The 25,102-nt window shown below is 43.3% G+C and overlaps 1 protein-coding gene across 1 annotated transcript in view; it reads left to right on the top strand.

Moving 5' to 3' along the window:
* Positions 1-25,102, top strand: part of CIP2A (cellular inhibitor of PP2A) — a 2,713,480-nt gene that overhangs the window by 113,986 nt on the left and 2,574,392 nt on the right. The window contains exon 2 of the mRNA XM_044071100.1: positions 1,954-2,101. Within this exon, the coding sequence (XP_043927035.1) occupies positions 1,954-2,101 (148 nt within the window). The remainder of the gene's footprint in view (positions 1-1,953; positions 2,102-25,102) is intronic.

Below are 25,102 nucleotides of genomic sequence, written 5' to 3' on the forward strand. Positions count from 1 at the left end.
AGCAGATGCTAGAAAAAAAGTTGCCGGCTCAGATCTGATACGGATCCGTATACCCACAGGTTGCAGAAAAATGAAGTATAACTACTCAGATGGAATGTTATGGTGAGTACATAAACTTCTTTTTTTTTTTTTTTTTTTTTCCAGTTCTAGTGATGGCTAGAGAGCCCAGGCTTTCCTCCATGGTCCGACATATTCTCTTGTTTTCTCAAAAGGTTTCCAAAATCTCCAAAAGTAAGTGGAAGAGATTTTCTTTTTGGGCCATTCAGAGGGATTGTGACCCCCTTTTCCGCCCCAATCTCTATTGTCCTAGAATTTCTACCACCTTTTTTCAATGAGGAGGCTAGTTTTTCAACTATCAAATCACTGTTCTTTGGCTTCTTCTAAGTTGTGAGGGACTTTTCTGAAAGGCACCTTATTATGTAGGACCCCAGTCAAGGACCCTCTTTCTCCATGGGATTTAACTATTTTGCTTCAAAGTTCATATGAACCTTCATCCAAGTCAGACCTTACATTTTTGTCCTGGAAGACCTGTTTTCTAGTTGCTATTATGACAGGTAGATAAGTATCTGAACTCCAGGGACTTTCCTCCAAGTCTCCATATTTGATTTTTCATAAAGCTAAGGTCCCTTGCATACCAATCCATCTTTTTTACCTAAAGTAGCTTCTTAGTCCAGTATTATTCGGATCATTATCCTCCTGGTTTTCTTCTAAAAAGTTTCCAATAAAGGTGAATTCATGCTGTATCTTTTGGATGTACACAGACAACTTTGATTTTATCTTCATTGGACCAAAGATTTCAGGAAATCTGACCCCAACTGTTTGTAGCTTTTTCACACAACAGATTAGGCAATGTAGTTTCCAAAGTGACTTTAGCTAAGTGGTTGACTGATTGCATATAATTTCTCTGTAAATGTAGGTTTGTTTTTGCCTAACCCCACAAGAGCACATTCCATAAGGTCTATGGCCACATCTTCAGCTTTTTTGTTCAAAAGCTTAGACAGATGACATTTGTGTGGATGCCATTTGTTCCAGTACTCATACTTCTATTGCTCATTACAAGTTGGATTTGATCTCTAGGAAGAGAGCTACATTTTGGCTTCACAGTACTCCGAAATATCCCTCCATGTAGACCACCCAAGGTTCTAGCTGGGGACTCTGTTTCATCTGTTGAGGATCAAATAAAAATGACAACATCAGATACAGATGTTATGTAGTCACCATAACAGTACATTTGTGTTGTCCATTTTCATTCTTCCTCAACTTCCCGCCCTCCTAACACCCTTCCCTTTCTTCTTGGAGAATACCTAAGGGATATTTCTGGGAACCAATTGTTCCTTGTTTAAACTCCGGTTTTACCTCTACTGTTTCTACTCTATTGATTCTGTATATTTTAAACTATTATTACTGAGGGCAGCTAACTTGATCTAAGGTATGGTAAGTTAGTGGGGCATTATGGGTAAAGGAAAGAGCTCAAGAGTTGGATCCATTAATCTACAGAAAGCGGCTGAGCTGGATCTGAAACCCGTTATTTGAGGAAGAATGAAAATGGACAACACAGATGCATCATTATGGTGAGTATATTTATTTTTAAGAGCCTAATATGACAAAAGGATTTAGTCAGCATGGTATATGGGCTGTATAGCTATAAATACTGTTACCTAGCTATGATGAATTTGTATGTCTTGTGATACGTGTTTCTGGAGACTAATCAGACTTCTTGGAGTCTAGAAGCTCAGTCTTATTGTCTACAGTCTATATTGAGCATTCTGACAAATCTCCAGATATTAAAATCATCTTTGTCTTGCATTCTGATATTATTGCTATAGCTGCGTTTCAAAGTTAATGAACCATTTGGCAGGTGGGAGGCTGATGTAACAAGTCATTATGATGAGGAAATGCATCTGTAATTAAATTATATAATTGTCCATTATCTTTTGCTTTATTCTTATGTAGGTTATTTCAGGGCTAAAGCTGACACGACTCTTTACATCTAACCAAATACTGCCAAGTGAATGTCTTAGCAGCCTTGTGGAGGTGATTGAAGATCCAAACACAAAAACGTCAGTAACACTGAAGACCATTGCTCTTGTTTCACAATTAGGTATTGTATATATTCAATTTCAGTGTCTTTTTGATAGTATTAGGAAATCTTGTGCAGAAGAACTCCTAATGAAACTGTTTTATCAGTACTTCACGCTTCACTTATATGGAAAGAAAACATCAGAAAAATTTTACGTAACCATGTTGCTAGAGACTAGTTTGTATATTTCAACAGAAGCAAGAAAAATTCAGCAGTGCCACTTCAATGGCTCATAGCCATTATGCAGTAACAAAAAATGCTGATGTGGATGCTCAGAATAGGTTAAGTATCAAAAGTATTTTCTACTTCAGATTGTTACACTAAGCGTGCTGTGGCATTTTTAGAATGGTCATTTTGCAGCAATAACCTGAACACACTAAACTGGCCATAGGTGTAGTGCATATGCGCGTGTGTGGTATGGAAGAACAAGCAAGACAAGGGCTAGCTAATGGGCGGTATGAACATTTGCTGTAGACGATGATCACTGTTAGTTTGATATCCCAATCCCTTGTGCAAAAATGGGGAAAAGGAAATTATGGGTGGATGGATCCACAAATGTTCTATGCACTGTTTTGCAGAAGACTTAGTATGTGTGCCTTGAAGCACTAGAATTGCTGAGCAATCCTTCCAGTAAAAGTAGCTCTGTCCCTTTGGTCAGTTTTAGCCCTGATATGGGTGGGGACATTGCACCCCTCTGATCACCTCTCTAGTTAATTTTTGCTGAGTATGAGGACTGAGCTTGAACTGGCAGAACAGCTTCTAGTACTCCTCAGAGTTTTTAAACTTGGATTATTATTCTGAATAAATAGCATAGTGTAGATTTTAGTTAAGTTTCTCAAGACTGTGAGATTCACATTAAGACAGTACCTTTTACTTTTTTTCTCTGTAATCAGTTGTCATGTTTTGATTATTTTATGGTCCTGGTTTCCAAAGATGGTAAGTGGCCTTGCAAAAAGGATTTATGTCTTGCAGTTTTATTGCTTAGGAGTGGACCAGTCATGGAAATCCTGCAGAATCTATAGTATTTTTAACAAAGCCACTAGGAATGCAAAGTGCTTCCTTAACACTTTCTTGTCAGATAATGAACATTTATTTCTCCAGTCTGTGAGCTTGGTGGCTGATTCCAGCCATTCTTTCTTCAAAAGGGGATTTTAAAATGCTGTGAAAATCTAAGCCATCCACCCTAATGATAGCTTCAGTGCCTTTCACAAGACAAGTCCTTGTTTAGCTAGTGATTTGCTGTCTTTCTGTACCAGCTTCTGCCATGCCTCCTGCAGCCCTTCTGCAACATGTTAGTAATACTCCTACTTTGTTTACTACAGGAAGGTTTCAGGACTTAGCTGAAGTCCTAGGATTGTCAGAGCAGGGGCAGAGGTTAGACAGTGTGTAAACCTCTGTCCATTGTGTGCTCTCCTCCCAAGCTGATATTGTTTCTTATTGATTATGATTTAGCTTTAGTTGTGGACGAGTTTCAGTTACTAGTAAAAATAAAAAAACACTGCCACACTGAAAAAGCACAAAAGAATTCGCGTAAGCCTTCTTTACTCACCGCTTTTGTCAGTAAGACTTCATTAGAAATACAACAAACACATGATCTGAGAGCTCATGTAAATACCCTGTACATCAAACAAAATGACATCATTCGAAATAATCAATTAACCAATTAATTATATATGCTTAAACAAAAAGAAACACATTTAAAATGAAATAAAACTTCTAAAACACATACTTTGCTGTTTATTTATTAACTTTTTTGCATACACCCTACGATCCTTTAAAAAACATTTGATTGCTTTGTTTTATCCTGGAAATATATCAGCCCTTAAATTTATTTGATCTTCCTTTGTTCCAAGTAGTTTTTAAAACTTCCCCCTCTCAAACTCAATTTACTCTGTTCCAAAAGTGAAAGTAATTTTTTTTGAAACCACTGCACTCAATACTATGCCTGTAAAGGGCATTTCTACTATCTTTTCTTTTGATACTATTCATGCCACAGGGGCATCCTACCATAGTCGCCACTGTCTCTCACTTGCTGAACTGGGCTGGCTTGAACTCCCTCACCTCCTTCAATGGTATCAACTCTCACTCACCCACAAACTAGTAAACCATCCACTAAATGTCCCATCACTCCAGAATCTACTCCAACCCTAGCACCACCAGACCACTAAGATCCAGCAACAAAAATCACTTGCAGATCACTAAAGCCAATAACTCTGCTGGTGAAGCACTGTTCTCTTGCGCCATAGCCAAATTATGGAACTCCCTCCCACCCACAATTACCTCCATACCATCATGCACCCACTTCAAAACTTTACTAAAAGCGCACCTAAAAACATGCTGGCTATGTCCTTGCAACTCCCACTCTAATATCACCCATCCCATCCAACCACTACCTTTCTTTCCAATCCACTAACTACCTTGATTATAGCAAGCTCAGATGCTCATATGCCTAGTACTTATTATACAGCAGGAACTTCTTATTGTTACATTTGTTAATGTCTGTTATGTACTTCACAGATAAAGATTCTGGTTGTCTACTGATGTACTATGTTCTTTATCTGTAAATATGTTGTAAGTAATTGCTATGTAATTTGTTAATCGCTATGTAATCCAATGTAGCTACTGTTTATTTTAACTGTGGAGCTTTTCTCCCTGGGCCTCTGCTGAAAATGGACCTACATCCAGTCGGACACTCCCGGTCAACAAATATAAATAAATAAATAAATGATGTGTTCCCTAATTCTGATGTATAGAATTCTAGTGGTCATGCCAACATACAATTGTTGGCATTTGCCACAGACTGCAATGTAAACTACTCCTTGACTTTTGCATGAAAAATATCCAGTAATTGGAATAGTATATGAAATGTGTGGTAGTTCTATGTGTGGCCCTTCTAAGATGTATCTGCACATTCTACACCCATAAAATTTGTGCATACCATATGCTTTGCTAGTAGATATTGTATCAATAGAAAAAGAATCCCTGCCCTTCTCTAACAAGGTTTTTGGATTGTAATCCTTTCTATACACAAGTTTCAGTTACTGTCTGGGAGGAGAAAAGCTCTGGTCTCCATTGCTGAAAATCGAATCAGGGACTCCTGGTGCTGGGTCAAACTCTACATATTATTTCTCAGTGCTCTGGGGAGAGGAGGGAACTAGGCAGTCTGGCACTAGGCTCTCTTGCTTTGTCTGTCTCTCTCTCTGCAGTCGAGTCAGACCACCTGATGCTGAGTCAGATGATGACCTTTACAAGTTCTTAGTGCTATCCGACATCCACTCTCTGATGTCAGTCTTGACCTTTCTACAAAATTTGTCTTTGACACAGCCAGTCACACAGTATGTGCTAACTGATGGCTTCATCAAAATCTTTTATTTATTTATTTATTTTTTAACAAGAAGCATCTTTATTAAATTACCACTTATGGCATAGGCAATCTTTCATTGATGTAAATGAAAACAAACCATATTGACGCAGTCCCAGCTGCAAGTATTTTATATCACAGACCATAGTGACAAAACTTTAGTTGCAAACATTATGCATCACTTATCTACCTAGTCATTGTCAGTCAGACATTACTTGGCTCAATCAAATCCTGCCTTATTTAAACCTCATTCCTAACCCAAAATGGTTTTCTGCATGTACTCCCACAATTCCCATTTCTTTCTATGTAATTTACCCTTTTCTAAAGATCCCATTTCCAGCTGCCTTTTATTCTTATGTTGCACTATTCCAACTCTTGGGTTTCCCTCTCTTGCTAACCAAACATCAGGCCGGTATACAAAAGCTTCCAGTCACTGATAGGTGCGTGGGGCGTCTGACGTAGGCACAGGGGACGTGGGCCATAAAAGTGATGTCTGCATGCAGCAGACCTCAGAACTTCTCTGACACCAGTCGAGAGTCAGCTGTTCCTGCCATTCCGGACATCAGATCAAAAAATTTCTAAGATAAGTACCCTGTTGGGGCCATTTTGTTATTTGGGTCACTGCATACCTGTGTGGGTTCATATCATCCAGGAAGGGAAAATGTAGGTGCGGTTGTCAGATCCCCCCATAAAGACGCCCACAAGCTTTGCCTTTACTGTTTAGGGTCTACGCACGACCGTAAGTCCTGTTCCATCTTCCAGGCCTTTGTTCCGAAAACCTTGCGCAGCTGTCTGCACGTGTTAAATACATTTATCTTAAGAATCAGCTCCTTAAGCGCTTAGCTTTGGGTATGAAGGTGCTGTCTGGTGAGTCCATCGAGCTACCTAAGAAAAAGGCCAAAATTGACAGGCCTGAATCCATAGCTGCACCCCCTCTACCAGTCGACTCTCCTGTTGTTGACATCAGCTTGGAGGAACGATCAGTCTCTGCTGATATGGGGACAGTGGGTACTGATGTGGATGCCCCAGAACCTAGATTGGAAGGCATATCCTCAGAGGTATTGCAGACTTTGGCATCTGATGTCGAGGGGGAACCTCCGCTTTTACTGGTTGCCTGGATGGATCCCTCCACTTCCTCGCAGCCTACTGAACGCAGGCCTACCTTGGCTTTGATGCCTGCTAGGCCTTCTCTTAGAAAAAAACTAAACATGTTTCTCCCCCAGTAGAGAGCCAGCTGGACTGGCAGGCTTTTTCTCTGAACCTTTTCAATGCCTTTGTGGCTCTAAGGCCTGCTACATCCTTAGCCCTCCCCAATGGCTCCTCCTTTGATAAGGCCTAGGCCTCAGGCCTTAGATACTTCCCAGGCTGAAGCTAAAGAATCCTCTGACTCTTCCTCAGAGGATTCCCTGTCCTATGTCTCCAGTTGCCCCCCCCCCCCCCCCCCGGCTATGCTTCCCTGGAGGAAGAATCTGCAGAGGCAGATTCTCCAGCTGAGGATCTCACCTTTGGGGAGACCTTTTCAAAGATGTGGAAACATTTCAAATGGGACTCCTCTGAGATGACATAAATTCAGAAAAGATATGAACTTCTTCAGATGGACCCCCTGCCCCTTCAACTATACCACCAGTACTGCCAGCATTTCTGGATGCACTTAATGTAGCATCCATCAGTCCTGATTCTTAGCCTCCAGCACCTCGTAGGCCTGCTAGATTTTACAAAGTTCCTGAGGGAGCCAAATTCCTTAAGTGCCCTGCAGTGGATCCTGGCACAGTTTCAATGTCAACTGATAAGGCATCTAAACTCCTACCATCCTCCTCACTTCTTCCCACTGAGAAAGACAATAAGGCCATGGAATGCCTTGGGAAGAAGGTTTACACTTCATCCACTTTGGCCTTCAGAGCATTAAATTACCAAATACATATGTCAAAATATGTCCTATCCCTCCTGGAAAAAGCCACTAAACAACTGAGTGATATCCCAGACTCTCCTGCCATAGCTCAGCTATCCAGCCTTTTATCTCTAGCCTGTTAGGTCACTAGTCATTCCGTAAAGTGCAGCTGAAGCTTCTGCCAGGTCAGCTGCATCTGCCTCAGTCCTGAGAAGATATTCTTGGCTAAGGTCACAGCCCCTATCAGATGATATCGGGCCAAAACTCTTGGATGCACCTCTTGATAACTCTGCATTCTTTGGGACAAAGGTGGCTAAATTATTAAAAACTCTACAACAAAGTTGTAGGAGTTAAAAGACCTTAAGCATGTATTTGTTTCTCCTATCCCCAAGTTCCACCTTGGACATAAAGGATGCTTACCTACATATCCCAATAAGGTACAATTACAGGAAATACTTGCACTTTTCTGTGGCCTCCTCACATTTTCAATTCTCGGGCTTGCCCTTCGGCTTTCTAATGCACCAAGGGTCTTTACCAAGTGCTTAGCACCAATAGTAACCTTCTGCAGGACCCCAGGGATTAAAATTTTCCCTTACCTAGACAACTTCCTCATTTGGGCGGACTGCACAGTATCCCTGCAACTCCATCTACAAACAGTAATTTCACTCCTCCAAGCACTGGGTTTCAAGATAAATTACCCCAAGTCTAACTTGACCCCCTCTCAGGACATAGTATTTCTGGGGTGCAGGATAAGGACAGATGTAATGAGGGCTTTCCTACCTCTTCAAAAGGTGGAAAGCTTGAGGCCGTATCTGCTCACTGTCTTTCAGGCCACAGACTTGACTGTCAGACAATACCTCAGACTGCTGAGTCACATGGCAGCGATCATTCCCATGTTGTCATTGGCGAGGCTCCACATGAGGAAGTTACAGTGGTACCCACGGTCTATAGGGACACAACACTCTCATCCTCTAGAGTACAAAATCCCCTTCTTGCCTTGCCTCAAGAAAGAGATTCAGTGGTGGATGAATCAAGTGAACTGCAGCCCAGGTCTACCCGCACAGGCTCCCTTGCCAGTGTGGGAGATGTACACGGATGTCTCAGATCTGGGGTGGGGAGCAGCCCTGTGTTCTCTAAGAGTCCAGGGCACATGTCCGGACTCCATCAAACAGGAGCATATCAGTATCAGAGAGATGAGTGTAATTATTTTGGCCCTAAAGGCCTTCCAACACACGCTGAAACAAGGCCCACTAAAAATGTTCACAGACAACGCTACAATTCTGTGGTATGTAAACAAGTAAGGGGGAACAATCTTACTTGCTATGCAGACTGGCTCTCCACGTGTGGGAGCTTGCCACCAAACAGGTAGTCACGCTACAGGCAGTGCATATCCCTTCAGAAGAGAATACTCAGGCAGACACCTTAAGCAGGTCCAGCATATGGATGCTCCACTGGGATGTGTTCTTGAACATAGTCCACAAATGGGGCATACCTCAAATAGATCTGTTTGCCTCCCCCCATGAGCAGACAACTTCCATCCTTTTGCATCAGGCTGCCCAGTCCTCTGGTGAGTACAATGAATGCCTTCTCAATCTCTTGGAAGGGGATGTTTCTGTATGCATTCCCCCTTCCCACTACTTCAGAAAGTCGTACTGAAAATTCACCAGGACAAACCAAAAATCTTGTTGTTGACCCCCTTTTGACCAAAAGAGCAGTGAATGTTCTTTGTGTTTCACTCTTGCAGTTATTACCTGTGGGGTTATGCCTGCTGTGGTAGCCCTTGGTCGGCCAGAATACCAGCGTCAGTGTTTTTTTTGCGTCAGGTGCCGTCACATGTAATCTGACATCATGTTGTCAGTGCTATAAAGCAAGGCTGCCGACATCATTACACCAGTCTTTTTTTGCAGTGGAGCCCGTAGCAGAAGCAGTTTTTACGAGTGCCGGTCGGTCACTACCAGAAGTTGAATTTCAGCTGAAAATGTCTAAAGCAAAGTACCCTGTTGGGGATCCTTTTTTCTTGCACTAACCGATGTCCGAAAAAGTTAACAATTGTCTCACCTGTGGAAAGCAGATCCCACACAGAGACTTCCATTCTTAGTGTGTCACTTGTTTAGGCCCAGCCCACGACATCCCCCATTGCCGGTTCTGTGCCCTTTTTAATGGGAGAACTATTCACAGTAGAGCTCTTTTTGTAGACAGTTATTTTCATGTTCTGTCTTCACATTCCTTTATGGTGTCCGTCTGCCAACAATTTGTGGACATTCTGAAAAAATGCAGAGATAAAGATAGGGACAGACCACACAAGGCTAAGCCTTCTGACGACGCTACCGCTAAGCAGGTAATCAGTTTTCTGGAATTTAGTGAGGTGCTTTTGCAGCCCCTGATGCCCAATTCGATATCTACGCAGAACTCTACCGAGACCCATTTGGAGTCTTTGTCTTCTGAGCCTCTGGCTGTCTCTGCCTCGGTTGGGTCCGGAGCAGCGACGCAGGCACCGGCTTCTGAGGAGGCCTTTCGCACTACCAAATCTAGACAAACTGATGTCTTCTCTTTCAACTACCGTTTCTCTCCGGCCTAGAAGCTAGGCCACTCCTAGGAAATCTGCTTCTAGCCACCATCTTGCTACTTCTCTACCATCCCAAGCACAAATGCTGAAAATGGCAGAGGATCTCATTTCCCTTATCCGGGGTACTCAGGCCACAACTTCTAAAAGGCAAAGGCAGTCTTCTTTAGAAATTATGACAGAATAGGATTTTGAGGAATCTGACTATTCAGTTTTTGAAGAACAGCATCCCTTAACTGCTTATGAGGATTCAGATGCAGAGGGACCCATCCCTTTTGCCTCCCCTCCAGAGGACCTTTCCTTTGGGGAAACCCTTCACTCCCTCCGGGAACATTTCTAATGGGAATCTCAGGACTTCCAACAGTCTAAGAAAAGGCTTAGAGAGTTTCAGGACCTGCCCCAGCACAGACCCCTGGCCATATTTTAGAAGTGGTGGATGATGTTTTCCATGAATCCAGCTTAGCCCCCAACGCCCTCCCTCCTGGGCCCAGTAAACCTGACAGGTACTACAGAGTACTGGATTCTTACAAATATTTGTACAGAAATCCTGCTGCAGACCCAGAGGTCATTACACAGTGACCTATAGGAGCTAAGACTAGTTCTGACAAGAATCCTCTTCCTTCTGACAAGGACTCCAGAGCTCTGGACAGATGGGTCAAAAAAGTATACACCTCTGCAGCCTTAGCTATCGGAGCACTCAGTTGTCAGTTCCATATGTTGAAATATCAACAACACACTTTGGAACTATTAAAACAGACAGTTGCTTCCTTTCCTGACTGTGCCAATTCAAAAGAGTTAGCAGATTTACTGCACTCTGCTTGTCAAGTGGCCAAACACTCATTACACTGCGGATATGATGCCCTATAAATATTTAGCAGGGCAGCAGTGACGGGATCTGTTATTAGGAGATATGCATGGCGGAATGAACCTCTCCTTGATCGTGTCAAGTCTAAGCTTATTGATGCAGCCCTAGATACGGAGCGCTTGTTTGGGGAAAAAGCAGAAGAGGTGATTAAAAAGATGGAAGACAAAGCAAAATCTATGCAAACAGTAAAAGATTTCTTTCAGGTTCAACCTCCCAGGTTCAGCAGGAACTTTCCCTCTAAGCACTGGGCCTTCCCTGCACCTAGTAGACAGGTCCAAGGTAAGCCCCACAGGGACAGACCATCCAGGCTTCTATCCCAGAGCCAGCAGAGAAGCAAACAATGGATCACTTCTGTCTCTAAGGCAGGGGGTTCTAAGCCAACCTTCTATGGCAAACACTCCCAATGACTCCCCCTCTCCCTTCTGCCCTCCATTCTCTCACCAAAAACTCGGAGGAAGGCTCTCCCTCTTCAAAGACAATTGGCTTTCTGTAACAAAGGACCAGTGGGTCCTATGGATCATTTATCAGGTATACAAATTCTCTTTCAGCGAACTCCCAGTTCCAAGAGGGTACCCAGACTTGCCTCCAAATCAGTGGGCAGAGGCATTGAAACAGGTACAAACTCATATTCCAGGGAGCAGTGGAACCTGTCCCCTCAAATCAAACAGGCAAAGGATTTTACTCAAACTATTCCTTGTTCCCAGAAAAGAGGGCACTTGGCGCCCCATCCTGGATCTATCCATTCTGAACACCTCCCTGGTGGTCCCCAGATTCAAAATGCTAACTTTGCAGCAGCTGCTGCCTATGGTAACAAAAAATGCCTGGCTGGTGACCCTAGACCTAAAAGATGCCTACATCCACATCCCCATCAGGGAATCATGCAGGAACACTTTCAGTTCTCTGTGCTGCCCTTTGGCTTATCTACTGCACCCAGAGTATTCACCAAATGCTTGGCCCCGGCCATAGCAGTCTGCAGACAAAGGAATCTACAGATTTACCCTTACCTGGACGACTGCCTCATTCAGGCAGAGTGCAAAGAAAAGCTGCTCCAAGACCCTGTCTTTGTCAGATCACTCCTAACTTCCCTAGGGTTCACCATCAATGAGAAGAAATCAAAGCAAAATCCAACCAGGAAGATCATTTTCTTGGGAGCTCTGCTAGATATAGCATCTCAAATGGCCTTCCTATCCCCAGAAGAGCAGAGCTTCCTGCCTCTCTACTTTACCCCGCAGGCTTCCAGGAGTCATCTCACCATGAGAAAGTTCCTGTAAGCCCTGGGATATATGGCATCTTGCATCCTTCTTATTCGTTTGGCCAGGCTTCACATGAGAAAACTTCAGTGGTAGCTAAAGAACCTTTGGTGCCAGCACTCTCAGTCCCTAGAGACCTCTCTCCCTCTGATCCCTTGTATAAGGGCCGAGTTCCTCTGGTGGGCAGAGGCCTGTACCAGGAACAAGGGTTTTCCCTTCATCCTCCACTCTACCGGCCAGACCATCACCACCGACACCTCAGACTTTGCTTGGGGCATTCACCTAGCAGGCAGGTGCACCCAAGGTCTTTGGGATTCCCAGCAACTTTACTTGCACATCAGTCAGAAAGAAATGATGGCAGTACAAAAGGCTTTGACATCTTTCAAACCCCATCTCAGGCCAGGGGTTCTTACAAAAACAGACAACACCACAGTAATGTGGTATATCAACAAATGGGGGGACACAATCTTTACCCCCTGCGCAGGCTAGCCATGAGTCACTGGCTTACAGCCACCTCCATGGGTCTATACCTAATTGCCCAATACCTACCAGGGGCCAGCAACTCCTTGGCAGACCACCTAAGCAGAAACTTACTGGACCCCTATGAATGGCAAGCTCCACAGGGAAATCTTTCTGCAGATCACTCAGGAGTGGGGGACTCCAAAAGTGGATCTTTTTGCCTCACACCTCATCCACCAGCTGCAAAAGTTCTGTACCAGGGAGTATCACCTCATAGCGTGGAAGATGGATACCTTGACCTTCCCCTGGAACTCCTTCTTTGTGTACGCGTTCCCTCCTTTGCCCCTTATTCCCAAGGTACTGATCAAAATAAGGGAGGAGCCATCCTCATTGCTACAGATTGGCCCAGACAGTATTGATACCCCTTGCTGTACAGCCTGACCTTACAGCCCCCAAGCAGCTTCCCCTGATCTCAGACCTCTTGACCCAAGGGAGGGGAGGATACTGCACCCAGACTTACAGACTCTCCATCTTTCAGCATGGCTTATACTTTAAAAGCTAATAAGGAATCCCTGTTAAGCAAACAGGTCCTAGACATCATCACAGAGGCCAGAAGGCCCAGCACCAGAAAATCGTATGCAGGGAAATGGAAAAGATTCTGCATTTGGGGCAACTCTAAAGGGGCCAGTCCCTCCCATCCTTCTATTCCACTTATCTTGGATTATCTAGCTGAGTTGCTCAATACTGGCCTCTCTCTCCTCTATTAAAATCCATGCCTCAGCCATTTCTGCCCATTACGATTCAGACCTACCCCTCTTCTCTCATCCTCTGATTAAGCAATTCCTCAGAGTGGCTTCTAATATCAGACCTCCCACGCCACTCCGGGATCTGAATTGTGATCTAGATAAAGTAACCTTACCCCCTGTAGAACCTGCTGCTTCTACAGAATTTAAATAACCTCTCCTGGAAGACTGCCTTCCTAATAGCTATCACCTCAGCCAGAAGGGTCTCAGAGCTTCAGGATCTCATGGCTGTTCATCATTTTCCATGCATACAAGGTATCCATGAGGACTACCCCTCATTTATGCCCAAGGTGATATCTGTGACCCTCATTTAGACCATACACCTACCCACCTTCTTTCCCAACCCTCAAAACAAGGGTGAAAGAGTTCTACACTTGCTAGACGTGCACAATCAACTCAGATAATATCTGGACCATACTAAACCTTTCAGAAAAACAGACCAACTACATCTCAGCTTTTCACCTGGGGCAGAGGGGAAGCTCATTTCCAAACAAACCATTTCCAAATGGATATCACACTGTATCCATCTTTGTTACCGACTCATGGGAACCCCCCCCCCAAGTCTATCCGTACCCATTCCACTAGGGCAGCCTCTACTTCCACAGCCTTCCTCAGAGGAGTCCCCACCAGGGACATTTTGGAAGCTGCAACCTGGACCTCTGTCCGTACATTTACAAAGCATTGCTACCTACCTCTTTTTTTCTAAGTCTAGGGCAGGGTTTGCCTCTGCAGTTTTGCAGGGCCTGCTTGACCCATGCCTAGGACTCTAACCTTTCCTCCATGTACCATAAATGTAGGTGTTACAGTGTATTCACTGTTGCAGTCCAGGATATTCTTCATGTTTCACTGTTGCAGTCATCACATTTGGGTTATCTGCCTGCAGGTAGCCCTCAGCTGGCCTGAAAACCAGAGTCTTGGGATTTCTGGGTCGGATGCTGTCGCTTCTTCCGTGATGTCAGGTCATCAGGGGTATAAAACATGCAGCCAACGCCATTACATCAGTCTTTCTTTCCGTGCGGTGCCCGATGCAGAAGCAGGTTGCAAGTGCCGGTTGGCAGACTCCTGAAATTTTCGTTTTCGAGTTTCAGACCTGAAGTCTTTAAAAAGCCAAGTACCCTGTTGGGGATCCTTTTTTCTTGCATGGTCAGAAAAAATTACTAATTGTCTTGCCTGTGGAAAGCAAATACCTCATAGAGAATTACATTCTTACTGCATCACCTGTTTAGGCCCAGACCACGATGTTCCTCGCTTTCGGTTTTGTGCCTTGTTCAATGCCCAAAGTATTTGTTGTCGGCCTATTTTTATAGCTAAATATTTTCGTTCTCGATTTCCATATTCTGAAATGGCTTCGTTAAGCCATGTGACTACCGATCTTCCGAAAAAAAACCGCAAGGATAAAGACAGAGACAGACTGCATAGGTCCAAAACTGCCGAAGACGCTTCCGTTAAGCTAGTCGCCAGTCCGCCGGTACTCTGTGACCCTGATACTTGCTTCTAAAGATTTGCAGGCCTCTGTTGAGACCCATTCGGAGTCCGGTATGCCTCAAGATGCTTCCTCAACTATGGAACTTGCGGATGTCTATACCTTGGATGGGTCCGGAGCCACTGTGCAGGCACTGGCTTCTGAGGGTGTATTCAGGCCTACGGATTTTCACATCATGCCGACGACTTTTTCAAGCTAAAAAATACCGAATTCCTCAGGCCTAAAGCTCGTACTACGCCTAGAAAACCAATGACCAAAGCGCATTCTCAGGCTCACATGCCTCAAATGCCTCAAAAACAAATGATTAGAATGGCTGAAGACCTTATTACCTTAATTAGGGGAAGCCAGCCTTCCCCCTCTAAGAGACCTAAAACTGATTTTCCTTCTGATTCTTCTGATCAGGAATCTGATATCTCTATTCCTTCTGACTACCAGGATTTACCCTTATCTATTTATCAGGATTCTGATGCAGAGGATTCAGTTCGCTCTGCTTCCCTTCTAGAAGATTTCTCTTTTTGAAACCTTACATAGTATTAGGGAACATTTCTGCTGGGAAAGCCAGGACTATTCTCAGTCCAAAAAGAGACTTAGGGAATTCTTAAATCTGCCTCAGCACAGGCCTTTAGCTATCCCTCCTGTGCTGGAGATTGTAGATGATGTTTTCTTGGAATCCAGCCTTACCCCAGGCACTTTGCTCCCAGGAAACCTGACAGGTACTACAGAGTACCTGACTCTCAAAAAATCCTCTTCAAGAATCCTACTGCGGATCCAGAGACCATTTCCCAAGGACCTAAAAGCATTAAGGCTACTACTGCCAAAAATCCTACCCCTTCTGTCGGGGATTCTAGGCCTTTAGACAGATGGGGTAAGAAGGTATACACCTCTGCTACGCTGGCCATTAGGGCTTTAAATTGTCAGTTTCATGTGTTAAAGTATCAGCAACATGTTATGGGACTAATTAAACAGAAAATGATGTTGATTCCTGACTGTGCTGAACACAAAGATTTACAAGAGTTAATGCATTCTGCTGAACAAGTTAGTAAATATAATTTGCAATGTGGTTTTGATGCTTTAGAGGCATCTTGCAGGGCTGCTGTCACTGGGTCTGTACTTAGAAGGCATGTTTGGCTTTTAAGGAACAAAACTTGCCAGATCATGTGAAAGCCAAATTACTGGATGTGCCCTTAAACCAAGAGCGCCTTTTTGTCAACAAAGCAGAAGTCCTTAAAAGAATGGAGGAAAAAGCTAAATCTATGCAAACTGTTAAATATTTCTTACAAGTAAAGCCACCTAGATTCAGTAGGCATTGCCCTTCAAAGAACTGGTCCTTTCCAGTTCCTTCCAGGCCTTCTCAGTCCAAACCCAGGAGCAGCAGACCACCAAGTCTTCAGTCTCAGACTATGCACAGATCCAAGCAGAGGGGGGCTCCCACTCCCATATCGGGGATTAGTAAGCCACTCCCTATGGAAAAATTGCACAAAGACTTATCCTTAACTCTTTCAAGCCTTGCTCAACTACTTGCACCTTTAGGAGGAAAGCTCACCCTGCATGCAAGAAACTGGGAATGGATTACCCAAGACAAGTGGGTTTTAAACATAGTTTGCCTAGGATACAGATTCCACTTCCACTCTCTCCCACCCCCAAGTGGATGGCAAGACCTCCCCCCAAACCAGCGGGCGGAGGCCCAAAAACAAGTGCTCCCTCTCCTCAGCATTAAGGCTATTCAACCTGTCCCAGCAGAACAAAGGGGGCAAGGTTTCTATTCAAGACTGTTCCAGGTTCCCAGAAAAGAAAACTCCTGGCATCCTATCCTGGACCTGTCTATCCTCAACACCTTTCTGGTGGTTCCAAAATTCAAAATGCTAACTCTTCAACAGCTTCTTCCTATGCTAGCCAAGGATGCCTGGCTGGCAACCCTAGATTTAAAAGAAGCTTATCTGCACATCCCAATAAAGGAATCTTGCAGGAAATACCTACGCTTCAGTGCAGGCTCCATGCACCATCAGTTCTTTGCACTTCCCTTTGGCTTATCTATTGCGCCCAGGGTATTCACAAAGTGCCTAGCTCCAGCCATTGCATTTTGCAGGCAGATAAATATTCAGATTTACCCATATTTGGATGATTGGCTGATTCAGGCAGAGAGTCAGGACTTGCTATTACAGCACCTGGCATTTGTAAAGATACCTCCAACTTCACTGGGATACACCATCAAAGAGAAGAAATCACACCTATTACCCTGCCAACAGATTGTATTCCTGGGAGCAAGCCTGAACACAACTTCCCAGATGGCATTCCTCACTGCAGAGAAGCAAGTTTGTTTGGCAACCTACTTCAACCTACTGGCCACAAAACCCCCCAGTTATCTGCAAGGAAAATCCTGCAATGCAAGACTGAATATGAGGAAACTTCAATAATATCTAAAAAGTCTATGGTGTCAACATTCTCAGGACCTGGAAACAATGATTCCTATCATGCCTTGCGTAAGGGCAGAGTTCCTTTGGTGGGCAGAGGCCTGCTACCACAACAAGGGACTCCCATTCACTGTACCCCGTGCCGTCCAAACCCTAACAGACGCATCAGACTATGCATGGGGGGCTCACATGGCAGGGTGGTGCATTCAGGGCAAATGGAACCCAATACAGATGTACCTGCATATCAATCAAAAAGGAATGTTAGCTGTACAGAATGCTCTGACAGCCTTCAAAGACCTTATTCTTCCAGGACAACTATTGGTAAAGACAGACAACACCACAGTTATGTGGTATATAAACAAGCAGGGGGGAACCCATTCCTACCCACTCTGCATACTAGCCATGGCTCCGTGGAACACAGCCTTGAGCAACCAAGTGAACCTACACGCTCAATTCCTGCCGGGCAAACTAAATTCACTGGCAGACGACTTAAGCAGAAATCTCATGGATCCAGATGAATGGAAACTGGAGCCCAAAATATTCAAGCTCTTGACGAACAGTTGGGGGGACACCAGAGGTAGGCCTGTTTGCCTCCCCTCAGAACCAACAATTGAACAAATATTGCACCAGATCTCCCCACAGTCAAGCTTGGAAAGTGGATGCCCTGTCCTTTACCTGGGAAGGCCTCTCAGTTTATGCCTTCCCCCCTCTGCCTCTACTCTCGAGGGTCCTTCTAAAGATCAAACAGGACAAGCCAAGGACAATACTGAATGCACCAGACTGGCCACGTCAGCACTGGTACCCCCTTTTGTGCAGTCTGACAGTGCTACAGCCATGGCACCTGCCTCAGACCCCTTCCCTGCTGTTCCAGCAGGCAGGCCAGATTCTGCACCCTCACCTTCAAACCCTGAACCTTGCAGCCTGGCTAATTCCCTAAGCTCACCTCTAGCAACCCTCAGTAAGTAGCTGCTGGATGTCATTCTTGAGGCAAGGAAGCCTAGTACTAGAAAATTCTATTCAGAAAAGTGGAAAAGTTACTGTTTCTGGAGCCAGTCTCTGAATGGGCACAACGTTGCCCAGCTTACCTCAGATTCTAGATTATTTAACAGAAATGCTCCACAAGGCCCTGTCTTTCTCTTCAATTAAGATTCATGCCTCAGCCATATCAGCTCATTATAATACTGAGCCACCCCTCTTTTCTCGTCCTCTTCTAAAACAATTCCTTAGAGTGGCCAAAAATTTAAGACCCCCAGGAGAACCCCACTCCAACCTGGGACCTTAACTTTGAGCTGGAAAAACCTACTCTTCCCCCCTTTGAACCAGCTGCTACAGCAGAGTTGAAATTCCTTTCTAGGAAAACAGCTTTACTTCTAGCCATCTCTTCTGCAAGAAGAGTGTCTGAACTGCAGGCCCTTATGACAGTGGAACCCTTCATTATCTTCCATATGGACAGGGTTTCCCTCAGGACTAATCCCTCATTTATGCCCAAGGTGGTGTCTAGTGTGGCTCTGAAACAGTCCATTCATTTTCCCACTTTTTTTTCCCTAATCCCCAGAATAAAGGGGAAAGGATACTGCATTCCCTGGGACGTGCACAGCTTATATTCTATTTGGACAGGACTAAGCCTCTCAGAAAATCTGACCAGCTGCTAGTTGGCTCTGCTGCAGGGGCAGATGGGGAAGGCCATTTTAAAACAAACCATTTCCAAATGGATAGCACATTGCATCCATTTCTGCTACAAGCACCATGGAAAACCTACCCCACAGGGGATAAGAACACATTCCACCAGGGCTGCATCTACTTCTACTGCATTTCTCAGAGGAGTCCCTACCAGGGACATCCTGGAAGCTGCAACCTGGAGCTCTGTACACACCTTCACCAAGCATTAACACTTGCCTTTTTTTTCTAAATCCAGAGCTGGATTTGCCACAGCAGTCTTACAGGGCCTGATTGCTAACCCTAATGCTCCTTAACTACCTCCACTCTTCTTTAGCTTTGGAAATCTACCCATATGTAATGACTGCAACATTGAAACATGAAGAACATAGTACAGTTGTGTACACTTACCATAAATGTAGATGTTAGAGTGTATTCACTGTTGCAGTCCTAGTTACCCTCCCTCCAGCCCGCTGAATTCTCTTGTCTTTTACGTATCCTATTTGTTTGGTATATATCATGTCATGTGTATTTGCTTTTTGCTGGGGGTGTTCCACACCATATAATTGCTTCCTGTTGTGGGGACACCCGACATCTGGGGCAAGAAAAACTGATGTAATGGCATCTGCTGTATGTTTTATACCCCTGACGACCTGACGTCATGGAAGAAGCGACAGCAGCCGATGCAGAAATCCCAAGAGTCTGGTATTCAGGCCGGCTGAGGGCTACCTGCAGGCAGATAACGTAGATGTGATGACTGCAACAGTGAATACACTCTAATATCTACATTTATGGTAAGTGTACACAACTGTACTTTTCCCTCCCTCCATCCCCCATTTAGCATCTTCCCCTAGGGGGACATAACCTTACCACCGTGGCTTTTGGCCACCACGACCACTTTTCCTTATTTCCTTGTGCTTCTGATGGGTTAGGGCAAGAAAAACTGATGTAATGATGGCTGCCTTGCTTTATAGCACTGACGACCTGACGTCAGACTACAGGCGATGGCAGCTGATGCAAAAAAAAATTCGGGCCGACCGAGGGCTACCACATCAGCGATAACCCACTGGTGATGACTGCAACAGTTAATACACTAACATCTAAATTATTGTTAAGTGTACACAGCTGCACTTCCCCCCCCCCTCCTTCTGCATTTAGCCAGGAGCAATCACCACAAGTTGCATCACAGAGTGGACCTTCTCACACAGGACAAGGGTTGTCTAATCCATCCCCACTTACAATTTCTGAGCCTCACCCTGTGGATGCTAGAATTCTGTTACCTTACAGACACCTCTACAATGAGGACGTGCTCCCAGTCCTACAGGAGGCCAGGAAGGCTAATACTAGGAGATCTTTTGTACCTAAATGGAAAAGATTCTCTATAATGGTGCTTACAAAGACAGTTGGACCTTTCCAGGCGGATGTCCCTTTGGTACTGTCATACCTGTTTGAACTCTTGCAGACAGGGTTGGTGTACTCGTCTGTTAAAATCCACCTTGCTACTGTTTCAGATTGTGTGCCTCTGGATCCTCCTTTGGCCTCCAGATTGCCTGCAAAGTTATTCCTAAAGGGAGTGCTGCACCTCTGGCCCTCCAAGAAACCCATCCCCCCTGGGACCTGAATTATGTTTTGGAGAAACTCACGGCGGCCCCATTTGAACCAGCTTCTAAGGCTTCTCTGTAACACTCCATTTAGAAAACAGTACTCCTAGTGGCCTTGACACCAGCTAGAAAAGTGTCTGAGTTATAGACTCTCATGACAATTCCCCCTCTCTTCATCTTCCTCAAAGACAGACTAACCCTTAAGACCAACCCCTCCTTTATGCCCAAGGTGGACAATGAGCTATCCTTAAACCAAGCTATCCACATTCCTACCTTTTTTGCCCATCCTCAGGGTGACATTGAGGGAGTCTTACATTGACGTGCACAGGCAGCATAGGTTTTCCCTAGACAAAACCAAAACTATCAGAAAATCTGACCAATTGTTTGTTTCCCTTCACCCCAGTGCCCTGGGGAAAACAGTGACAAAACAGATCATTTCAGCCTGGATTTCCAGAGCAATTTCCTTCTGCTATGCACACCATGGGAAATCCTTGGAGTCCAAAGTTTAAGCACACTCCACTAGGGCTATGGCTTTGTCTGGAACTTTCTTTAAAGGACTGGATGCTGCCACCATTTTGGAGGCAGCTTCATGGACATCTGTCCACACCTTTAGCAAACATTACAAATTGGACCAAATTTCCAAATCCAGGGCTGGATTTTCCAGGAATCCTCTATGGATTTGTAGAGAGTTGTTCCAAGCCACCACCCTCTTCTTCCCAGTGAGCTTTGGCACTCATCCAAGAGTTAGAATAATGCAACATGAGAACAGAAGGACATAGAATAGTTGTGTAAAATCTTACCATAAGCATAGATGTCCCTCTCTTCCATGCTGCCGTATTCCTCCTCCCTCCTTCCCCTTAAATGGTCACTTCCTGGATGGCACAGGATTTGCACAGTTTTCCTGGGAGTGGGTAAGAGTGGGGCGCTCAGTTCTGAGGTCTGGTGCGTGCAGACATCACTTTAATGGCCCACGTTCTCTGTGCCTACGTCAGATGTCCAATGCACCTAGCAGTGACTGGAAGCTTTTGTATACTGAATGGACATTCGGGTAGCAAGAGAGGGAAACCCAAGATTTGGAATACTGCAACATGGACGAGAAGGACATCTATGGATATGGTAAGATTTTACACAACTATTCTTTTTACCTGTGTTACTATATTCACTACTTCTAGTACAGTTGGTTCAGACTTTGATTTCCTTTTTCTAGTAATTGCTTTTTCCATCATAATTAGACTCAGCAAGGCCTTTTCTGATTCTGTATCATAACTTACAAAAATCATTTCCTTAGCGATACCAATTTGCTCACCCAATATTTCTGATAGAGTAGTCTACAGGACATTTTTAAAGTTTGCCAATTCATTGCACTCCCAGAAAATATGTTCCCAATTACCTGTTTTTTTCCCATCACACCTCCGACATTTGCTTTCTACCCAAGGAAAAATTCTTTGGTGTCTACTTGGGGTATAAAATACATATGTAAAAAGTTCCAAGCAAAGATCCTAAGTTTTATAGACTTTGTTGCATATTTGGGAGACATACATGCATCTCCCCGTTGTTTCTTTGTGAAATGATTATCCAGTCTCTTTCCAATCCTCTCTAACCTCATGATCGATTCTTATAGGTAGCATGCTCTACTAATTATCCTATTTTTAAAAACAGCTTCTGTTCTAGTGTAATCATCTGTTACACAATACCAATATGTATCCTAGACATGTCCTTGATAATATAGTGACCAACCAATTAATTCAAGTATCTAAACTTTGTACAAGGGACAAAGACTATATGGAAGAGCAAACTAAACTCATTAATGACTTTACCAAGAGGGGATATACAATCAAAGGAATTCAAACTAATGAAGCAGCTACTTTGGAACGGAGATCTCAGACAGCAAGTCCTTATTTTTCGGAGCAAGGAGGAATAATTAAGGCCAAACAAAAAGAGCAAAAGTCTAACTTGAGATGTCAGCTAATGTATAGTACTGACAATTTTGCTATTCGTAACATCATTAAGAAATTTTGGCCAGTGTTAACATCTGATAATAAAATTAGAGAAACTTAGAGAAATTGTTGGAGATCAACCCAGTTTTTCTTTTAAGAGCAGGAAAAATCTAAAAGATTGCTATGTTATAAAACAGAAACTGAAGCCATCTCCGAAAATAGGAGCTTTCAAATGAGTAGGAGAGTTGGTACGTTCAGATGTGGAAGTTGCAAGGCATGTTCTTACATTAACAACTCAAATATCTTTATACATCCCTTAACTGAGAAGAACTATAAATTTGAAGGATTTGCAAATTGTCTGAGTAAGTACATCATATGTGGCAACCTGTAGTCCCCGCAAGGCATACTACATAGGAAGAACGAACCAAATGTTTAAAGAATGTATCATAAAACATTTATCCGACATAAGAAATAAAATTACTAGCAGTGCACTTTATATGCACATTAGTGCAAATGGTAGCCATTCTTTTAAGTTTATGACACTAGGCTCCATGAAACATCAAGAGGTGGTGATTTAGTAAGTCAAACAGAAATGAAGTGGATAATGAACTTGCATTCAGATCAGCTACCAGGTCTGAATGCATTTGTTCCTTTAAAATCTGCACTAAAAGGAAAACCTCTTCAGCACTCTAAAATAACCTAATTGAAAGGGTGTATACGTTGCTATGTCTACTAAGTATCTTTGAATGAGTGAATACCAGAGAATGAAGGTATTTAACAGGAAGTTTTACTGGCTAACATTTAGGATTTGAAAAAGGTATTGCACCAAAAGTGCTTATCCGGTTTATGGGCCAGTGTGTTTTATTTTATCATTGGTTTGTTTTTATTAAAAGTTTTCAAGTTTCAAGTTTTTAGCAGGATTGGTGGCAGTACCATTGTTTCTCTGAATGTTGTACTTTGATGTGCTCTGCCTTTGGTGACGCTACCTATTTTTTCTTTTTTTCTGTTCTAGATTCTACTAAAAACTCTACCGATGTTGGTCTTTCTCTTAGGATCCCCGTTTCTTTCTCTTTGCCAGTACTCAGATATCAGTAATTGACAGGGAAGGCAATCTGTTGCCTCCAGTACAAATAAATTTTTGGCCTCTTCCCATTCTATTACCTTTCCCTCAATAATTATTTGCTCCTAATACCTTTGTTCTTTTGCCAGTTTTCTACAATAAATTCCAGCCCCTCTTGCCTGTTGTCTGTATACCTAATTGCAGTCATCCCTATAGGCAGAATTTCCTTTCTCCATTACAGTGCTGGCTTAGTTCGTAGAATACTTTAGGATGCTTTATAAATTTAATATTCTGTATGGTTACTGTTATTCTCCTTAAGGATCTGCATCCAAAATCCAAGTCTCCTTGTTTCTTGAGCTTCCCCCCATTTCCTCATCATGCCTTTTCACTTTGAATTATAGCTATCTGCTTGTGCTATGTATATAAGCTTCAACTGTGTAGCTCTGAAATACCCCTTCAAATCAGGTAATCTGAAAGCATCTTGTTCTTTCAGAAGAATCAGCGTATCCCACTTCACTGTTGCCATCTTCCCCACCCAGATTAAATCCTTCAGCTCTCTATTAATTGCTATCCACAGCTTCTCATCTGGTTGATAGAAATATTCCTGACCAGTGTATAAAGCTGAAGGGACGAAAGCTGCTTGTATCTTGCTATCCATATCCATAAACAGAGCTTCCAATTTTTCAGTTTTTGTATTATCTTTTATTTAGTTTCTTCCACATATCCAACAGTCTCCTTTTTAATCCATACTCCTGTACCATTTTATCATGTCCCCATAAATATGTATACTACTGAATCAGTTCGTCTGTGGATAAGACATGAAACTGTCAGAAAATGTTCTACAGCAATGAGATGTCCTTTCCTGGTATTATCAGGTATAAAATAACACTGTCTGCAAATAAAACCAGCTTTTCTCGACTACCATACAAATTATATCCCTGATTTTGAGGCCCTTCATTTCTTTGACAATGGTTCTAAATATAATGCAAATAAAAGGGAGAGGACACCTTGTCCTGGTTCCTCTGCTCAAACAGAAATTATGCTGTGGAATACCAGTCCATTTGCTTATTTGTGCTTTTATAACATTAATAAAGTCAGTTCCTTCCAGTTTCTCTGGTACAGCAGAAAATCTCAGTTTTTCCCTATGTCCTCCGACCTCTGGTTTTACTATTTTTGAAACATTTATTCTTGTACAATCTCAGACTCGGGCAGCCTTTTCTTCATTTTGCCTTCTGAGTTTTGCAGTTTTGTCAGCTCATCTGAATATCTGCTTAAAATGTTTTTTTTTTTTCATTTTTTCCAGTCTTTTGTTATTTGAGTTGATGTATTCCTTTGGTGTTTAATTTATTTTAATCAGCTCTGAGCGCATTTGACTTTTTCATTTAGATTACTGGAAGCCATGTCTTGCACCAGAGCTGGAGCTTGAATTGCTTTTTGGTGAACAGCTGCAGGATTCTCTCAAGACAAAGTTTTCTCTTCACCTTTTGTGACTGATTTTCTTTCAGGTTTTCTGAAAATTTTTGCTAGCATCCAGGCAGTGTACTTACTAGCCAGTTGCTAAAACTTGCCAAAAAGACAAATTCACTGGCTCTCTCTTCTGAGTTTCTGTGTTCACACTGGGAGAGCTGAAATTAAGCTGTTACTCTGTGTATAGCCATCTTGGAAGACTGCTTTTGGCATCACGA

The sequence above is a fragment of the Protopterus annectens genome, chromosome 5.part0, assembly GCF_019279795.1.
Source record: "Protopterus annectens isolate FY-2018-M chromosome 5.part0, PAN1.0, whole genome shotgun sequence".
Taxonomy (NCBI): domain Eukaryota; kingdom Metazoa; phylum Chordata; order Ceratodontiformes; family Protopteridae; genus Protopterus; species Protopterus annectens.